Source organism: Podarcis melisellensis (genome assembly GCF_964234715.1).
Source record: "Podarcis melisellensis genome assembly, chromosome: 6".
NCBI classification, from domain to species: domain Eukaryota; kingdom Metazoa; phylum Chordata; class Lepidosauria; order Squamata; family Lacertidae; genus Podarcis; species Podarcis melisellensis.
This window is the reverse complement of record NC_138538.1, coordinates 9,387,654-9,400,705: the sequence shown is the minus strand read 5'-3', so window position 1 is coordinate 9,400,705 and position 13,052 is coordinate 9,387,654. Positions and strand designations below refer to the sequence as shown.

The 13,052-nt window shown below is 46.5% G+C and overlaps 1 protein-coding gene across 3 annotated transcripts in view; it reads left to right on the top strand.

Annotated features, from left to right (window-relative positions):
* The window catches only part of SLCO4A1 (solute carrier organic anion transporter family member 4A1), a 60,442-nt gene that overhangs the window by 35,423 nt on the left and 11,967 nt on the right, over positions 1-13,052 (top strand). For all 3 annotated transcript variants that reach the window (XM_081916822.1, XM_081916823.1, XM_081916824.1), the window contains exons 4-5: positions 246-367; positions 5,640-5,751. In XM_081916822.1, coding sequence (XP_081772948.1) covers positions 246-367; positions 5,640-5,751 — 234 coding nt within the window. The remainder of the gene's footprint in view (positions 1-245; positions 368-5,639; positions 5,752-13,052) is intronic.

Here is a 13,052-nt window from a genome sequence, read left to right as displayed (position 1 = left end):
CTTTGACGTGAGCCCAGCCTGCTAAATTCCAAATCAAGTGGAATTCAGGTTCATTTCTAATCATTGCAAAATGCTTCCCTCACTTCCAAAAGTCTCTACCTGTCTGAGAAGTAGGGGCACTATGACATCATAATATTTTTGTCTAGTTCATCCCTGGCTTGTTCTTGGCTGACGTCAGTTTGTCAGAATACGGGAAGAGAATTGTCATAAATGAGTAACCTTCCTCCTCTGCCCTTTACCTGCAGAATTGATCTTACACCGGACAATACTCTGTGGGTTGGAGCTTGGTGGATTGGATTCCTGGGTGCAGGGGCTGGATCCCTTTTGATCTCGATCCCCATCTTGGGCTACCCTCATCGCCTGCCAGGTAGGTCAAGAGTGTCCCAACTAAACTCATTTTGCAGCGCAGCAGCCCATGCCCTTCTCAAGAGAGTGGAAGGCTGCCAAGTGGCAGGGATACTAATACTGAACCCCTCCTGTCCTGATGAGGAGCAGGAGAAGCCATAGCATAGCATTGTTGCACCTGCTTTGCATGCAGAAAATCCCAGGTTCAGTTCCATGGCATCTCCAGGTAGGGCTGGGAATGTCCCCAGCTTGAAACTTTAGAGAGCTTCTGCAAGCCAGTGTAGGCAATACAGGACTTCATGGACAAACAAAGTGGCCCAGAATAAGGCAGTTTCCCATGACGCTCTTAAGGACGTGGTCAGATTCTATTTCAGAATGTGGCTGGACAATACAGATAGGCAGCATAACAAATGGTAAGGCTTGGGAAATAGTTCTTTCTGCTTACCATTCTGTTAATCAAAATACAAAATAACCAGTGGTTTTGTTTGTACGTTATGCTCCACCAAGCCATGGCCTAGCACGGATGTACCAGCTAGCTGGCGGCGGACCGACTGAATCCTGGAGCCCTGGGAGACAAATAGGGAAAGGAAACAGAATTTGCAGAACAGCGTGCCTTTGTTAATCTGCCATTGTTATGCCCTGTGTGTTATCATTTGAACCTCGGTCATGCTGTGCATATTTGCCTGTGGAGGGGGAGAAATGAAAGCAATGCAAATTCTCTCCCCCACATCTTCCTCCTCCGGCGTCTCTTTTGCTCAGTCGCCTTCCTTCGCCTCTCGGGCCTTGTCCCAAATCACTTTGAAACAAGCTGACGAGCTTTTTGCAACTTGCTTGATGACACACACATGGTGTCCTAAGATTCCCTCACCCTCCCTTTTCATTGTGTGAAACTTTTGGATAGCCTAGCTCAGAGCAGACAAGGCACTGAAATTCTCCATTCAGCTTCTGGATCATGTCTGCTGCTGCCTTTTATGCCATATTTTTCCTGCTCACCTCCTTCTGATGCGTCAACTGACCTTCTCTTGGTCTGCTGGAGTTGCAGATAATGTTTCATGCACTGAACTCTACACGGGAGGGTTGGTATCTTGCTGCTGAGCACATGATTTGCATGTAAAAAGGTCCCAGGGTTCAGTTCCTGACATTTGCAAGCAGAGCTACGAAATACCTTTGTCTAGAGCAGTGTTTCCCAACCTTTTTTGGGCCAAGGCACACTTTTTTCATGAAAAAAATCTCGAGGCACACCACCATTAGAAAATGTTTAAAAAATTAACTCTGTGCCTATATTGACTATATATAAAGTAACTCTCTTTAATAGGAATCAAATAAACACAAAGAAAGTATTTTATAATTACATTATTATGAAATAGTAAGTAAACAGAAATATGAAAAATTATAAAATACTTTATTCAGTGCGCAACCTGGGCCTGTTTGGCTGAACACAAAGCTGATATTCTGGCTGGAATCAAAGAAAGACACACACGTAGCTCTTCGTCAACAGCTCTCAGTCTCTCTCTGTATTTAGTTTTTATAGCAATCATGCTTGAAAAGCTCAACTCACAGAGATATGTACTGGAAAATGGGAGCAATGGCAAAATAGCTTTGTTTGCCAGAAGGGGGAACTCCTTGGCAGTTTCCAACCAAAAACTGTCCAAAGGTAGATCAGCAAATCTCAGCTTGAAACCACGATTTTGGTTAGGTGCTTGTAAAACTAGCTTGTAAAAAAGGCTTAAGTGCTTGTAAAACTAAATTCCTCCAAACTTTTGACAGCACCGAATCTCAAACTTGGAAAAGGCAAGAACAGCAGAGCCATTCAGAGAGCAGTTGGCAAGGCTGTCATGAGAGAGAGAGAGAGAGAAACCCTCTTAAGTACTTGACTTCAGAGGAACTCTTGTACTGTCTTCCAGAGTAGAACTGCCGGATTCACTTCTTGGTGCACAAAACACGCACGCAGCAGGAATGCTATTTCTACTTCTACAACCTCCTTGCCACCTTTTGATTTAAAAGAGCAGCAACACTTGGCTGAGAGAAGACAACTTTCAGCTTTGATTTCTGCTTGCTCACTCACTTCCTCCTGCCCCCCCCCCGCTCCAAATGCTGTCTGCCAAAAGTCACTCGCCACCCAAATCTCTCCATGCTCCTGAATGCACTCAGCCCTTCATTTCTAGGGAGGAAAAAAACTAAATAATAATAATTTATTATTTGTACCCCACCCATCTGGCTCGGTTTCCCCGGCCACTCTGGGCGGCTTGCAACAAAACACTAAAATACAATAACCTATTAAACATGAAAAGCTTCCCTAAACAGGGCTGCCTTCAGATGTCTTCTGAAAGTTTGGTAGTTATTTTTCTCTTTGACATCTGGTGGGAAGGCCGCCTGCGAGGTCTTGCCCTTGCACCCTGCGCAAGACCCACCTCGCCACCTATGAACAACCACGAAAAACCCCCGACTAAGTGCAAGGTGCATTTATTTTCCTTGGTGCCGCCAAGACATTCCCGGAGAGAAACTGGCGCCGTAACCACAGCAGCCCCTTTTTGCTCCCACCTCTTGGGAAAATCTAAATTTGACTCCTGCCGCCCCCAAACAACTGAGAAGCGGCATGGGCTCGAGTTCGCGTGAGAAGAAGAAACACTCTGCACGTGCCCAGAGGCACTCCGCTTTTCTTTCTGAGCCCGCCGCGATGCACTCTGTACATGCTCGCGGGCGTGCCTGCCTGTCTTTCCAGCCCCCGCAGGGCCCCCCCGGCTCACCTGAGGCCCCGCCGCGCTTCTGCTGCCTGCGGTGGTCGCTCTCGTAGAAGCCGAGCGTCTCGGCGGTGCGCTGCTGCTGCTGCTTCCCGGGGCCGGGCGACGGCGGGCTGGAGGCGGGCGGCGCGGAGCGAGCCGGGGACGGCTGAGGGGAGCGGCACTCGCCGCCCGTGAAGCTGCTCCGCCGCTGCTGCCCGGAGCCCGGCAGGAGCAGGGAGAGCTCCGGGGGGCCGCCGCCGCCGCCCCCCCACCGCCCGCCTTCCCCGCTCCCGGCGGAGGCGGCATCGGCGACGCCCGCCATCTTCACGTGAGCGGCAGCCACAAACTCCGCTCCGCGCGGCGGAGGCGGCGGCTGCTGCTGCTGCTGAGGGAAGCCTCCGCTGGCCCGCCGGAGCACGTCATTGCCGCGCGACAAGGAGCGCACCAGACGGGCCCACCTCTCCAGCGCGCGCGAGCGGCGAGCGGTCCTGGCGGCCATCTTGACGGAGGCAGGAGGGGCGTTGCCATAGCAACCGCCCCCGCGCAGCCTGCTGCTGCTTCTCCTCCTCCTGTCGCCCAGCCCGAAGCCTCACAGCGACGACGCGGAGGGCGGGCGGGAGCGAAGGGAAGCGGGCCCAGCCTCCTCTGGCAGAGTTTCAGCCCGAATAACACCACCACCGCCGCCGCCCCGCCTCTCGCCGCCCGCCTCGCCCGCCTCCCTCCCACAGCACACTAGGCAACCTCTCGCGGCACACTAGTGTGCCGCGGCACACCGGTTGGGAAACACTGGTCTAGAGAGTCTTTGCCACTGCTGGTTGGTGTAAGGGGGAAAGCCTGTGGTCTTCCATGAGTTGGTGGCACGCCTGTGTAGGCAGCAAAACCAGGACATTGATTGAGTCTCTGTTGGGCCACCATAGATAGCTGATGACTTGCGGCCCAATCCTATCCTGTGAACAGTGGTGGACCTACATTTTTGTGGCCCCAAAGCTTGAACTGTCATGGGGGCCTCTTCACAACAACAATGAGGTCTGGGTAACCACTGCTACCTGTTTCAGTGGGGTTGTTCCATGACAGATCAGCACACCTTTACAATATCTGTGCTACTGACTCTCAAACTTTGAGATTGCAGACCCTCCAACGGTCCCTATTTTCCAGGGACAGTCCCGGATTCACAGAAGCCATCCCGGTTTCTGATCTGATCCCATAATGCCCTGCTTTGCCTTAGGATGTCCTTCTTTTCATCAGAAAAATGTTGGAGGGTATGTTAGGACATCTCTATTTTCAACAAAGAAATATTGGAGGATATGGAATTATGTGACCCCCGAGCCAAGGAGATAAATAACTATACAACTTTTAGAAGGCATCTGAAGGCAGCCCTGTATAGGGAAGGTTTTTTTAAAAAAATAATAATTAATGTTTCATTATGTTTTTGTATATGTTGGAAATTACCCAGAGCGGCTGGGGCCACCCAATCAGATGGGTGGGGTATAAATAATAAAATTATTATTATTATGGAATAGGAAGTCCTTATTTTCATCTGAGAAAATTTGGAAGGTATGGGATTGTGGAAATATTTGCAACAAAAAATTAATGAATTTGGGTCGTGCCACTCACATTGGGTCTGCTAGACCCCAGAATTTTAAGCAATGTGAACTAAAGTTGCTTCTGCGTCCCTGAAGCTTAAATTTAATTAGTTTCATAGTAGATCCTCTCCTGATTGTGAATAGGATACACTGAGAGATAGGGACTAGCCCATGGCCTCTCAGCGATATTCATGGGGAAGTGTGGATTTGAATGCTGTTCTCCCCTGTCCCAGATGCATACTCTAGCCAATGACACTGTTGTTGTTTAGTCGTTTAGTCGTGTCCGACTCTTCGTGACCCCATGGACCAGAGCACGCCAGGCACTCCTGCCTTCCACGGCCTCCCGCAGTTTAGTCAAACTCATGCTAGTAGCTTCGAGAACACTATCCACCCATCTCGTCCTCTGTCGTCCCCTTCTCCTTGTGCCCTCCATCTTTCCCAACATCAGGGTCTTTTCCAGGGAGTCTTCTCTTCTCATGAGGTGGCCAAAGTATTGGAGCCTCAGCTTCAGGATGTGTCCTTCCAGTGAGCACTCAGGGCTGATTTCCTATCAGAATGGATAGGTTTGATCTTCTTGCAGTCCATGGGACTCTCAAGAGTCTCCTCCAGCACCATAATTCAAAAGCATCAATTCTTCGGCGATCAGCCTTCTTTATGGTCCAGCTCTCACTTCCATACATCACTACTGGGAAAACCATAGCTTGAACTATACGAACCTTTGTTGGCAAGGTGATGTCTCTGCTTTTTAAGATGCTGTCTAGATTTGTCATTGCTTTTCTCCCAATGACACTAAACAGGCTCAAAAATGCACGGAGATCAGAGTTCGGAACTGCAAACAGGCTGATATTTGGAAAGGGGACACAGGGCACTCTGTACAACCCCCAGCCATTTCAACACTGCATGGAGGACATTTCTGAATTGGGACGAGTCCCCAATCTGGCCAAATCCCCCGGCTGCAAGGTGCACACTGAATTTTGTATGTTTTCAGGTTCTCAGCGCTACATAGTCATGAGAGTTTCAGAGGCCCATCAGCTGAAAGACGGCAGCCACAAAACAGCCTCAGATCCCGACTTTGGAAAGACGGTTAAAGACCTGCCACGGTGAGAATTTCTTGTACCTGTCGTTCAGATAACTGTGTATTTTATTGGGGGAGGGAGTGTTATCTTAACAATTTATTTCTTAACTGCCTTTAAACTCTGCTACAGCCTTGCTCCTTCCCCCTGGATCTTCAACCACAAACAACTTAATGTTCTCCCACATTGTGGTGTGGGAAATGGATGTTACAGATTGGGGAATAAATTTGATTCACTTTCTCAATTAAATGTGAATCTTCCTAATTTGCACTTTCCATAACAAAATGGACACCATCCTTCAAAATTCACACTTCTCAGAATCTTTTCAGCACTGTTCTCCGCTTAAGTATGGTAATTTGAGCAAGAATGCAAATACTAGAATAAAGTGTGAATAAAAATGCATATATGTGTGAAAATAACATACCAAAAATGTGTTATATTGCAGAATGTTGCTTTACCAAAACAAATGTGTCTATTAGACAATACTGCATACAAAAATCTGGGTATTAGGAGAAATTTGTACAAAAATACTATAGTATACATTTTCATGAGATCTTTTTATATATATATGAAAAATTTCAAACTAGTGTAGAAATGTTGAAAACTGTACTTATGATTGGAAAAATGAAAAACTGAGGGAAATCGAAATTGACATATTCACCACTGCCTTACACTGGCCATTATTGCCCATTGAGTACAATCCATTGCTATTGGCTAACACGTCCTTTGCCAACCATATATTTTGAGGTACAACTCCCATCCTCATGATGGGAGATATCTTCCATATCATCTAGTCTAGAGAACACCAAGTTAGGAAAGGCTGCCTTAAGCAAAAGACATTTATTTCCATGGCGATTCATAATTATTGCAGTATAGCATTTTGTAGGCACAACCTATAAAACCAAGTCCTCCTGATTTCACTGGGAACTGGTCAACCTGAAAGTGCATCGCTTTGACTAGAGCAGCCTTTGCTAACCTGCTGCTTTCCAGATGCTTTGGACTACAATTCCCATCAGCCCCAGGCAGGCTGAGCTAAGTGACATGAGAGCTAAAGAGAAGCACTGAATAGTAGGATGTGCTTGGACATCACAGGGGAGTTCAGATGACCCCTGCTGCAGCAGACATTGGGAGAGTACACCTGGAGGGATCTCCAGGTTCTGCAAGCCAGTCAGTCTCCCTCTCTATGCTTCTGGCCAACACGTGAAGTGATTTGACATCCATACTGGTGTAAGGGCCCAATCCTGGCCCAATCAAGACTCCCCCCTTACATGGAAGAGCTGGATGACATCACTGAAAGTGATGCCGGACAGTGCAGTCAAGCTTATAAAGTAACAAGATGGTCTCTTCTACAGATCTCAGGATCCAAGAGGGTCTGTAGGCAGGAGATGGTCTTTTAGATGTCTGGGCCCTGAGTCATTCAGAGGACAGTCCTCTGTGAAGTAGGATTCATGACCACCCTAGTTGATTAGATTTCTCCCCCATCCGCATATGATCAAGGTAGAATCATTACTACATGACATTCTTTACACCCACATTTCCAATGCACTGCTAAGCGTTCTTACGCACCACATGTATTTTATTATTTATTTATTTTGAACAATGCCTAAACTGCTTAATCAAAGCTCAGTCAGTGGAGCAGGAGACTCTCAATTTCGGAGTTATGGGTTTGACCCCCACCTTGGGAAAAAACGGAACCAGAATTAGTTAGCTCTGCTTGTCATTAGCTCTGGCTCCACCTATCATTGGCTCTGCCACTGCCTGTCATTGACTTGGTTCCTCCTCCTCCTCCTGGCCTCTCTGCCTTTTAGTGGGACGCAGGTGGTGCTGTGAGTTAAACCACAGAGCCTAGGGCTTACCGATCAGAAGGTTGGCGGTTCGAATCCCAATGACAGGGTGAGCTTCTGTTGCTCAGTCCCTGCTCCTGCCAACCTAGCAATTCGAAAGCACGAAGTGCAAGTAGATAAATAGGTACCACTCCAGCGGGAAGGTAAATGGCGTTTCCGTGCGCTGCTCTGGTTCGCCAAACGCGGCTTAGTCATGCTGGCCACGTGACCTGGAAGATGTACGCTGGCTCCCTCAGCCAATAAAGCGAGGTGAGTGCTGCAACCCCAGAGTCGGTCATGACTGGACCTAATGGTCAGGGGGCCCTTTACCTTTACCCGTCACCCCTACCCAATACCCAGACACACACGTACCTGGGTGTTTACAAATAGGTATGGATGTGCATCTTCTGCCAGAAATACTGGCTTTTGCCTCACCAGCCTCAATAGGAACCAGCCAACACTGGGTTTGCATAATAAAATCGAAGGTAAAACACAGCTAAAACTCACAGTAACTATATTAAAATGTGCACAAAATATTTCTCATTCAAACGAAGATAAGTAAAAATATAGGCAACAGCAGTCTATGCCTTGGTAGGCCTGCTGAAATAAATAATAATAGAGGATAATAAAGGATGCCGATGGGCTTAAGCACCCATAAGTCTGCTCTGGCGTGTGGCCCACCTGGGTTGGTTGCCAGACAATTTGTATGTATTATGCAGAAAGAGTATCCTGAAGAAATTTCAGCCTACTTATTGAGTGAAATTCTTGACTTGGTGCCACTTTCCAAGATTATGGCTCAGTTCTTCTATAAGGAAATTAAATTCAGAAATAGCATTTAAATGCTGGTCGGCGTATGACCCAAACAACAGAGATGCAAAAAAGAAGCCGAGAACTCAAGAGTTTGCTATACTTTTCACTCCAGGTGCTTATCTTCAAGTGCTTATCCACCGGTGATTTACAGGCTTTCTAGCTTCAGGGAGCCTTCCCTCAGAATAAAAACGACACAGCACAAAAGGAAAGGGGGCAGGGAAGGAAAAGGAAAACGGCAAACTCAGGGTGGAAGTCAACATAGCATTAAGGTGATTGTGCTGCCAGCGCAAACGTTTCTGCTTGGCTGATGGTATGATCTCCCTCTCACCCCCCTCCCTGTGCGATGTTCTGGGGGTTTTCCAGAGTTGATTTGGGGGAGCCATGGGGGTACATGGAGGAAGAGGAGGGTGTGGAAGGCTCCATTGCACTACTGAGACAGGGTAGTTGCATTCTTCCCTTAGACACCAAAGTTAAATAGTAGTTCCTATACTGAAGCCTGCAGAAATAGTTTCTGCTCCCTGGTTTCCAACAGTTTGACCACCGTGAGAGCAATTTGCTGGACTAGCTGGGCCTGATCCACCAGGCTTTTCTTATTTTCTCATGCACTCCTCTGATTGACATATTTCTGGTGTTGCTAATTTCTTTTTCCTAAATTCATATAGAATGGAAACATTGCAAAGCACTGTCCCCCGCAAAGCACAACAAATTGAATGAAATCTGGTACAAGCAAGTCTTGTTCTCAAAGTAACATTTAAGAACAAGATTAGCTTTCTGTGGATTTCGCTGGTGAGAGACATGTAATTCTCACTAACTGTTGTGTTCCTGAGCCACATGCCTATCTGAGAAAACACCCGGGGAGAGAGGATAGTTCAACAGCTGTTCTTACAGAACATCATCAAAAAGGGTCAGAGAAGGTCAGCCTCTTCTCAGCTGTTTCTCAGTCGATAACCGAAAACTTGACACTATCTTTCCTTTCATTTTCCTGCATCTAGTGTTTACTGAAGATGATGAAGATGAAATAGAAGGGAGTCAATGTTGCATTTTTGTAAATTAACTAGTGGCTGCCACCTCTGCTTTGTTGTTCTCCAACCCTAACTACCCCTGACTTCATGCAAATGCAGAATTCTGATGAGATGCTACAAACTCTCCAATGGGGGCTGCGTGGTGACAGCCTTACATGTATATTTATATAGGAAGAAAGCAATAGTTATGACCTAGCCTGCTGGGGCTGATGGGGGGCTGTAGTCCAAAATATCTAGAGGGTACCAGGTTGGTGAAAGCCCATTCACCATAACTAGTTCTACAAATTGTTCCCATGAAAATTAGAATAACTTTAAAGTTCTGGATTGTATGGGTTGTGCCCCAAGACAGTTAAAGTTTGTAAACAAATAATTGTTTCATGCTTCAAAACAATGCCATTTTTGCAGACCATGGGTTGGTAGGACTGCCATATGCCCAGTTTTTCCCAGACACGTCCAGAAATTTGGCCAGAAAATCTTGTTTTTGGCAAATCAGCAAAATGTCCAGGGGAACCCAGATGTATGGCAAGAGGAGGATGATGATGATGATGATATAATTTAAAAATTCAAAAAAAGGCCAAAAAGGGAGGGGGGAAACAGCTCAACAGCTTTGTCCAGATTTTCACTTTTGGGAATATGGCAACCCTATGTGTTGGTCCTACCACAAAGGAATGCAAAGCACTGCTCTACATCAGGCATGACCAGTGTGGTGCCCCTGGGCACACGGTGGCCACCCCTGTCTCCTCCCCACCTCACTGAAATTACGTTTGAATCAAGCATCCTATTGTAGCCAAAGGAATGCAGTGGTACCTCAGTTTACAGACACTTCAGGTTACAGACTCCGCTAACCCAGAAATAGTACCTCGGGTTAAGAACTTTGCTTCAGGATGAGAACAGAAATCATGTGGTGGCGGCAGCAGGAGGCCCCATTAGCTAAAGTGGTACCTCAGGTTAAGACCAGTTTCAGGTTAAGAATGGACCTCCAAAACAAATTAAGTGGTACCTGAGGTACCACTGTAGCTTGCAGTTTGTTCTGAGTTGTGGTGTAGTGTAGCACCAATGACAGTTACTGTGGCTTGCAAGTGTGCCCCCAAAGATTAGTAGACCTGTCTTTCCTACAGCCATGGACCAGCTTATCAGCAACATCTTCCTCCTTCCTTTTCTAAGCACTTCTCAGAAGGCAGAGCTAGACACACCTGTATTCCAAGGCAAGGCAGATACACCTGTATTTGAAGGAGTCAACACTTGTCACATCAGTGCAGTGGTTCAGTATGAGTTGTGGTGATGGCTCAAAAGCCAGGAGATCTCATCCCATGGATCAGGTTGCTGATACTACTTTTGGGATTTTATTTCTCCATTGCTGGATGTGTGATTGTTTCCATCACATGTCTGTGTTGACATTCCATACTGTTAGAGTCATGAGAACGGAAGTTCAGTTACACTGTTCCATTATGTTGTACTATTGCTTTTAGTCTGTTTTCTCTCTCGGAGAAGAAGGAGAGAGGAGCCATGTTCCTTTGCTCTGTAACACTTGTATGTACAGTGGTACCTTGGGTTAAGAACAAAATTTGTTCTGGAAGTCCATTCTTAACCTGAAACTGTTCTTAACCTGAAGCACTACTTTAGCTAATGGGGCCTCCCGCAGCTGCCGCACCACCACTGCGTGATTTCTGTTCTCATCCTGAAGCAAAGTTCTTAACCGGAGTTACTATTTCTGGGTTAGCGGAGTCTGTAACCTGAAGCGTTTCTAACTGTACAGTGGTACCTCGAGTTACAAATGCTTCAGGTTACAAACTCCACTAACCTGGAAGAGTTACCCCAAGTTGAGAACTTTGCCCCAGGATGAGAATGGAAATTGTGTGCTGGCAGTGCAGCGTCAGCAAGGGGTCCCATTAGCGAAAGCACGCCTCTAGTTAAGAAGAGTTTCAGGTTAAGAACAGACCTCCAGAACGAATCAAGTTTGTAAATAGAGATACTGCTGTAATAAAGTAGCTTAGATTCCACACCCCAAATGCCTAGCTTCTGCTTGGACTATGCTATCAGATTGGGTACATATATATTCGGATATAAGTCACAGAAGCGCATTGGGAAAGAGTGATGAAGGGTCGCTTGTGGGGGAGAACGCAGCAACAAATACAAGTCTTCCCTGGACTGCAACTGTGCTGTCAATTCCATTGCAAAAGGGGCAAAGGACTTCATAAAGTTGTATAACATAGAGATTCAACTTGGTGAAGAAGAAATCCTGTTGAATTTGGTTGCTCTTCATATCCGAGAGAGGGATAGATAATTGGGACCATCTTAGTTCCCCAAGGCCTTTTCTGTACCCAGGAGAAAGATTCACAGCTGGAATCAATTTCTGGAGAAAAATACAGAAATAATTGCCACATGTCATATATGCTAAAATATCTTTCGACACCCGTCCTGCAGAGGGCTTATTCAGATGTCTAGTTCCTGGGTACAATTTAATTATTTGGTGCTTATTTCCACATGCATTAATGTCAGTGTTCTGTGTTTTCCTATCTAGTTTTCTTTAAATTGGGGGTGGGGAACCTTTTTTGGAGGGGAATAAAGGGCCACGTTTCCTTGATTAAAAGCTGTTGGGGGCCACATTCCAGTTGTCAGAATGGGTGGGGGCAGTTGCAAACACAACCATATACCTTTATGCCAATCACAAGTTCATGCAGAAAACAATTTCCATGGAAACAGAGACATCTATTTAATTCTCAGTAAATCCACTTAAGTTCCAGTTTCCATTTTCTCCACATACATTCTCACATCAAGTTGTTAAAAAAGAAACACGAACTCTTTATCTGCCCTGACCGTGCAAAAGTCCAAAATAAACAAGTGATGCCTGCATAAGGATAAATGAGTAAGATAAATGAATAGCCAGATTTCAAGTCTTGCCATACAGCTTTCCAAAATTTCAAAATGCAAGTGCATCTCCAAAATTGCATGCATGCAGCTACAAGACACATGGATGGCTTTTGGCAGATTGCAAGGAACACAAGTCATCCTCTCTGCTGAGACACTTCCTCCTCTGCTTTGGTCTTCTTGCAGAACTTCTTGCAGAGGATCCCCTCAAAGTGTTTCTTATTGAACAGCTGGAGGGTAAGAAGGAACCGCCTGGTTCAGCACCAGGATTTCCACATATCTGTGTCAGTGGCTCTGGGATTCCCTAGAAGAATGTTAAATGTTGCACAGAAGGCCAAAATGAACCAGTGGGTGTAAGTTAATTGGGATAGAAGGGACACGGGTGGCGCTGTGGTCTAAACCACTGAGCCTCTTGGGCTTGCCGATCAGAAGGCCAGTGGTTCGAATCCCCACAGCGGGGTGAGCTCCAGTTGCTCTGTCCCAACTCCTGCTAACCTAGCAATTCAAAAGCACACCAGTGCAAGTAGATAAATAGGTACCACTGCAGCAGGGAGGTAAATGGCATTTCTGTGCGCTCTGGTTTCTGTCATGGTGTTCCATTGTGCCAGAAGCAGTTTAGTCATGCTGGCCACATGACTCGGAAAGCTGTTTGCAGACAAACGCCAGTTCCATCAGCCTGAAAGCAAGATGAGCACCACAACCCCATAGTTGCCTTTGACTGGACATAACTGTCCAGGGACCCTTTACCTTTACCTAGAGGTGCAGCGTGGTGCAAGTTTTGGAGTGCTGGACTATGACTGGGGAG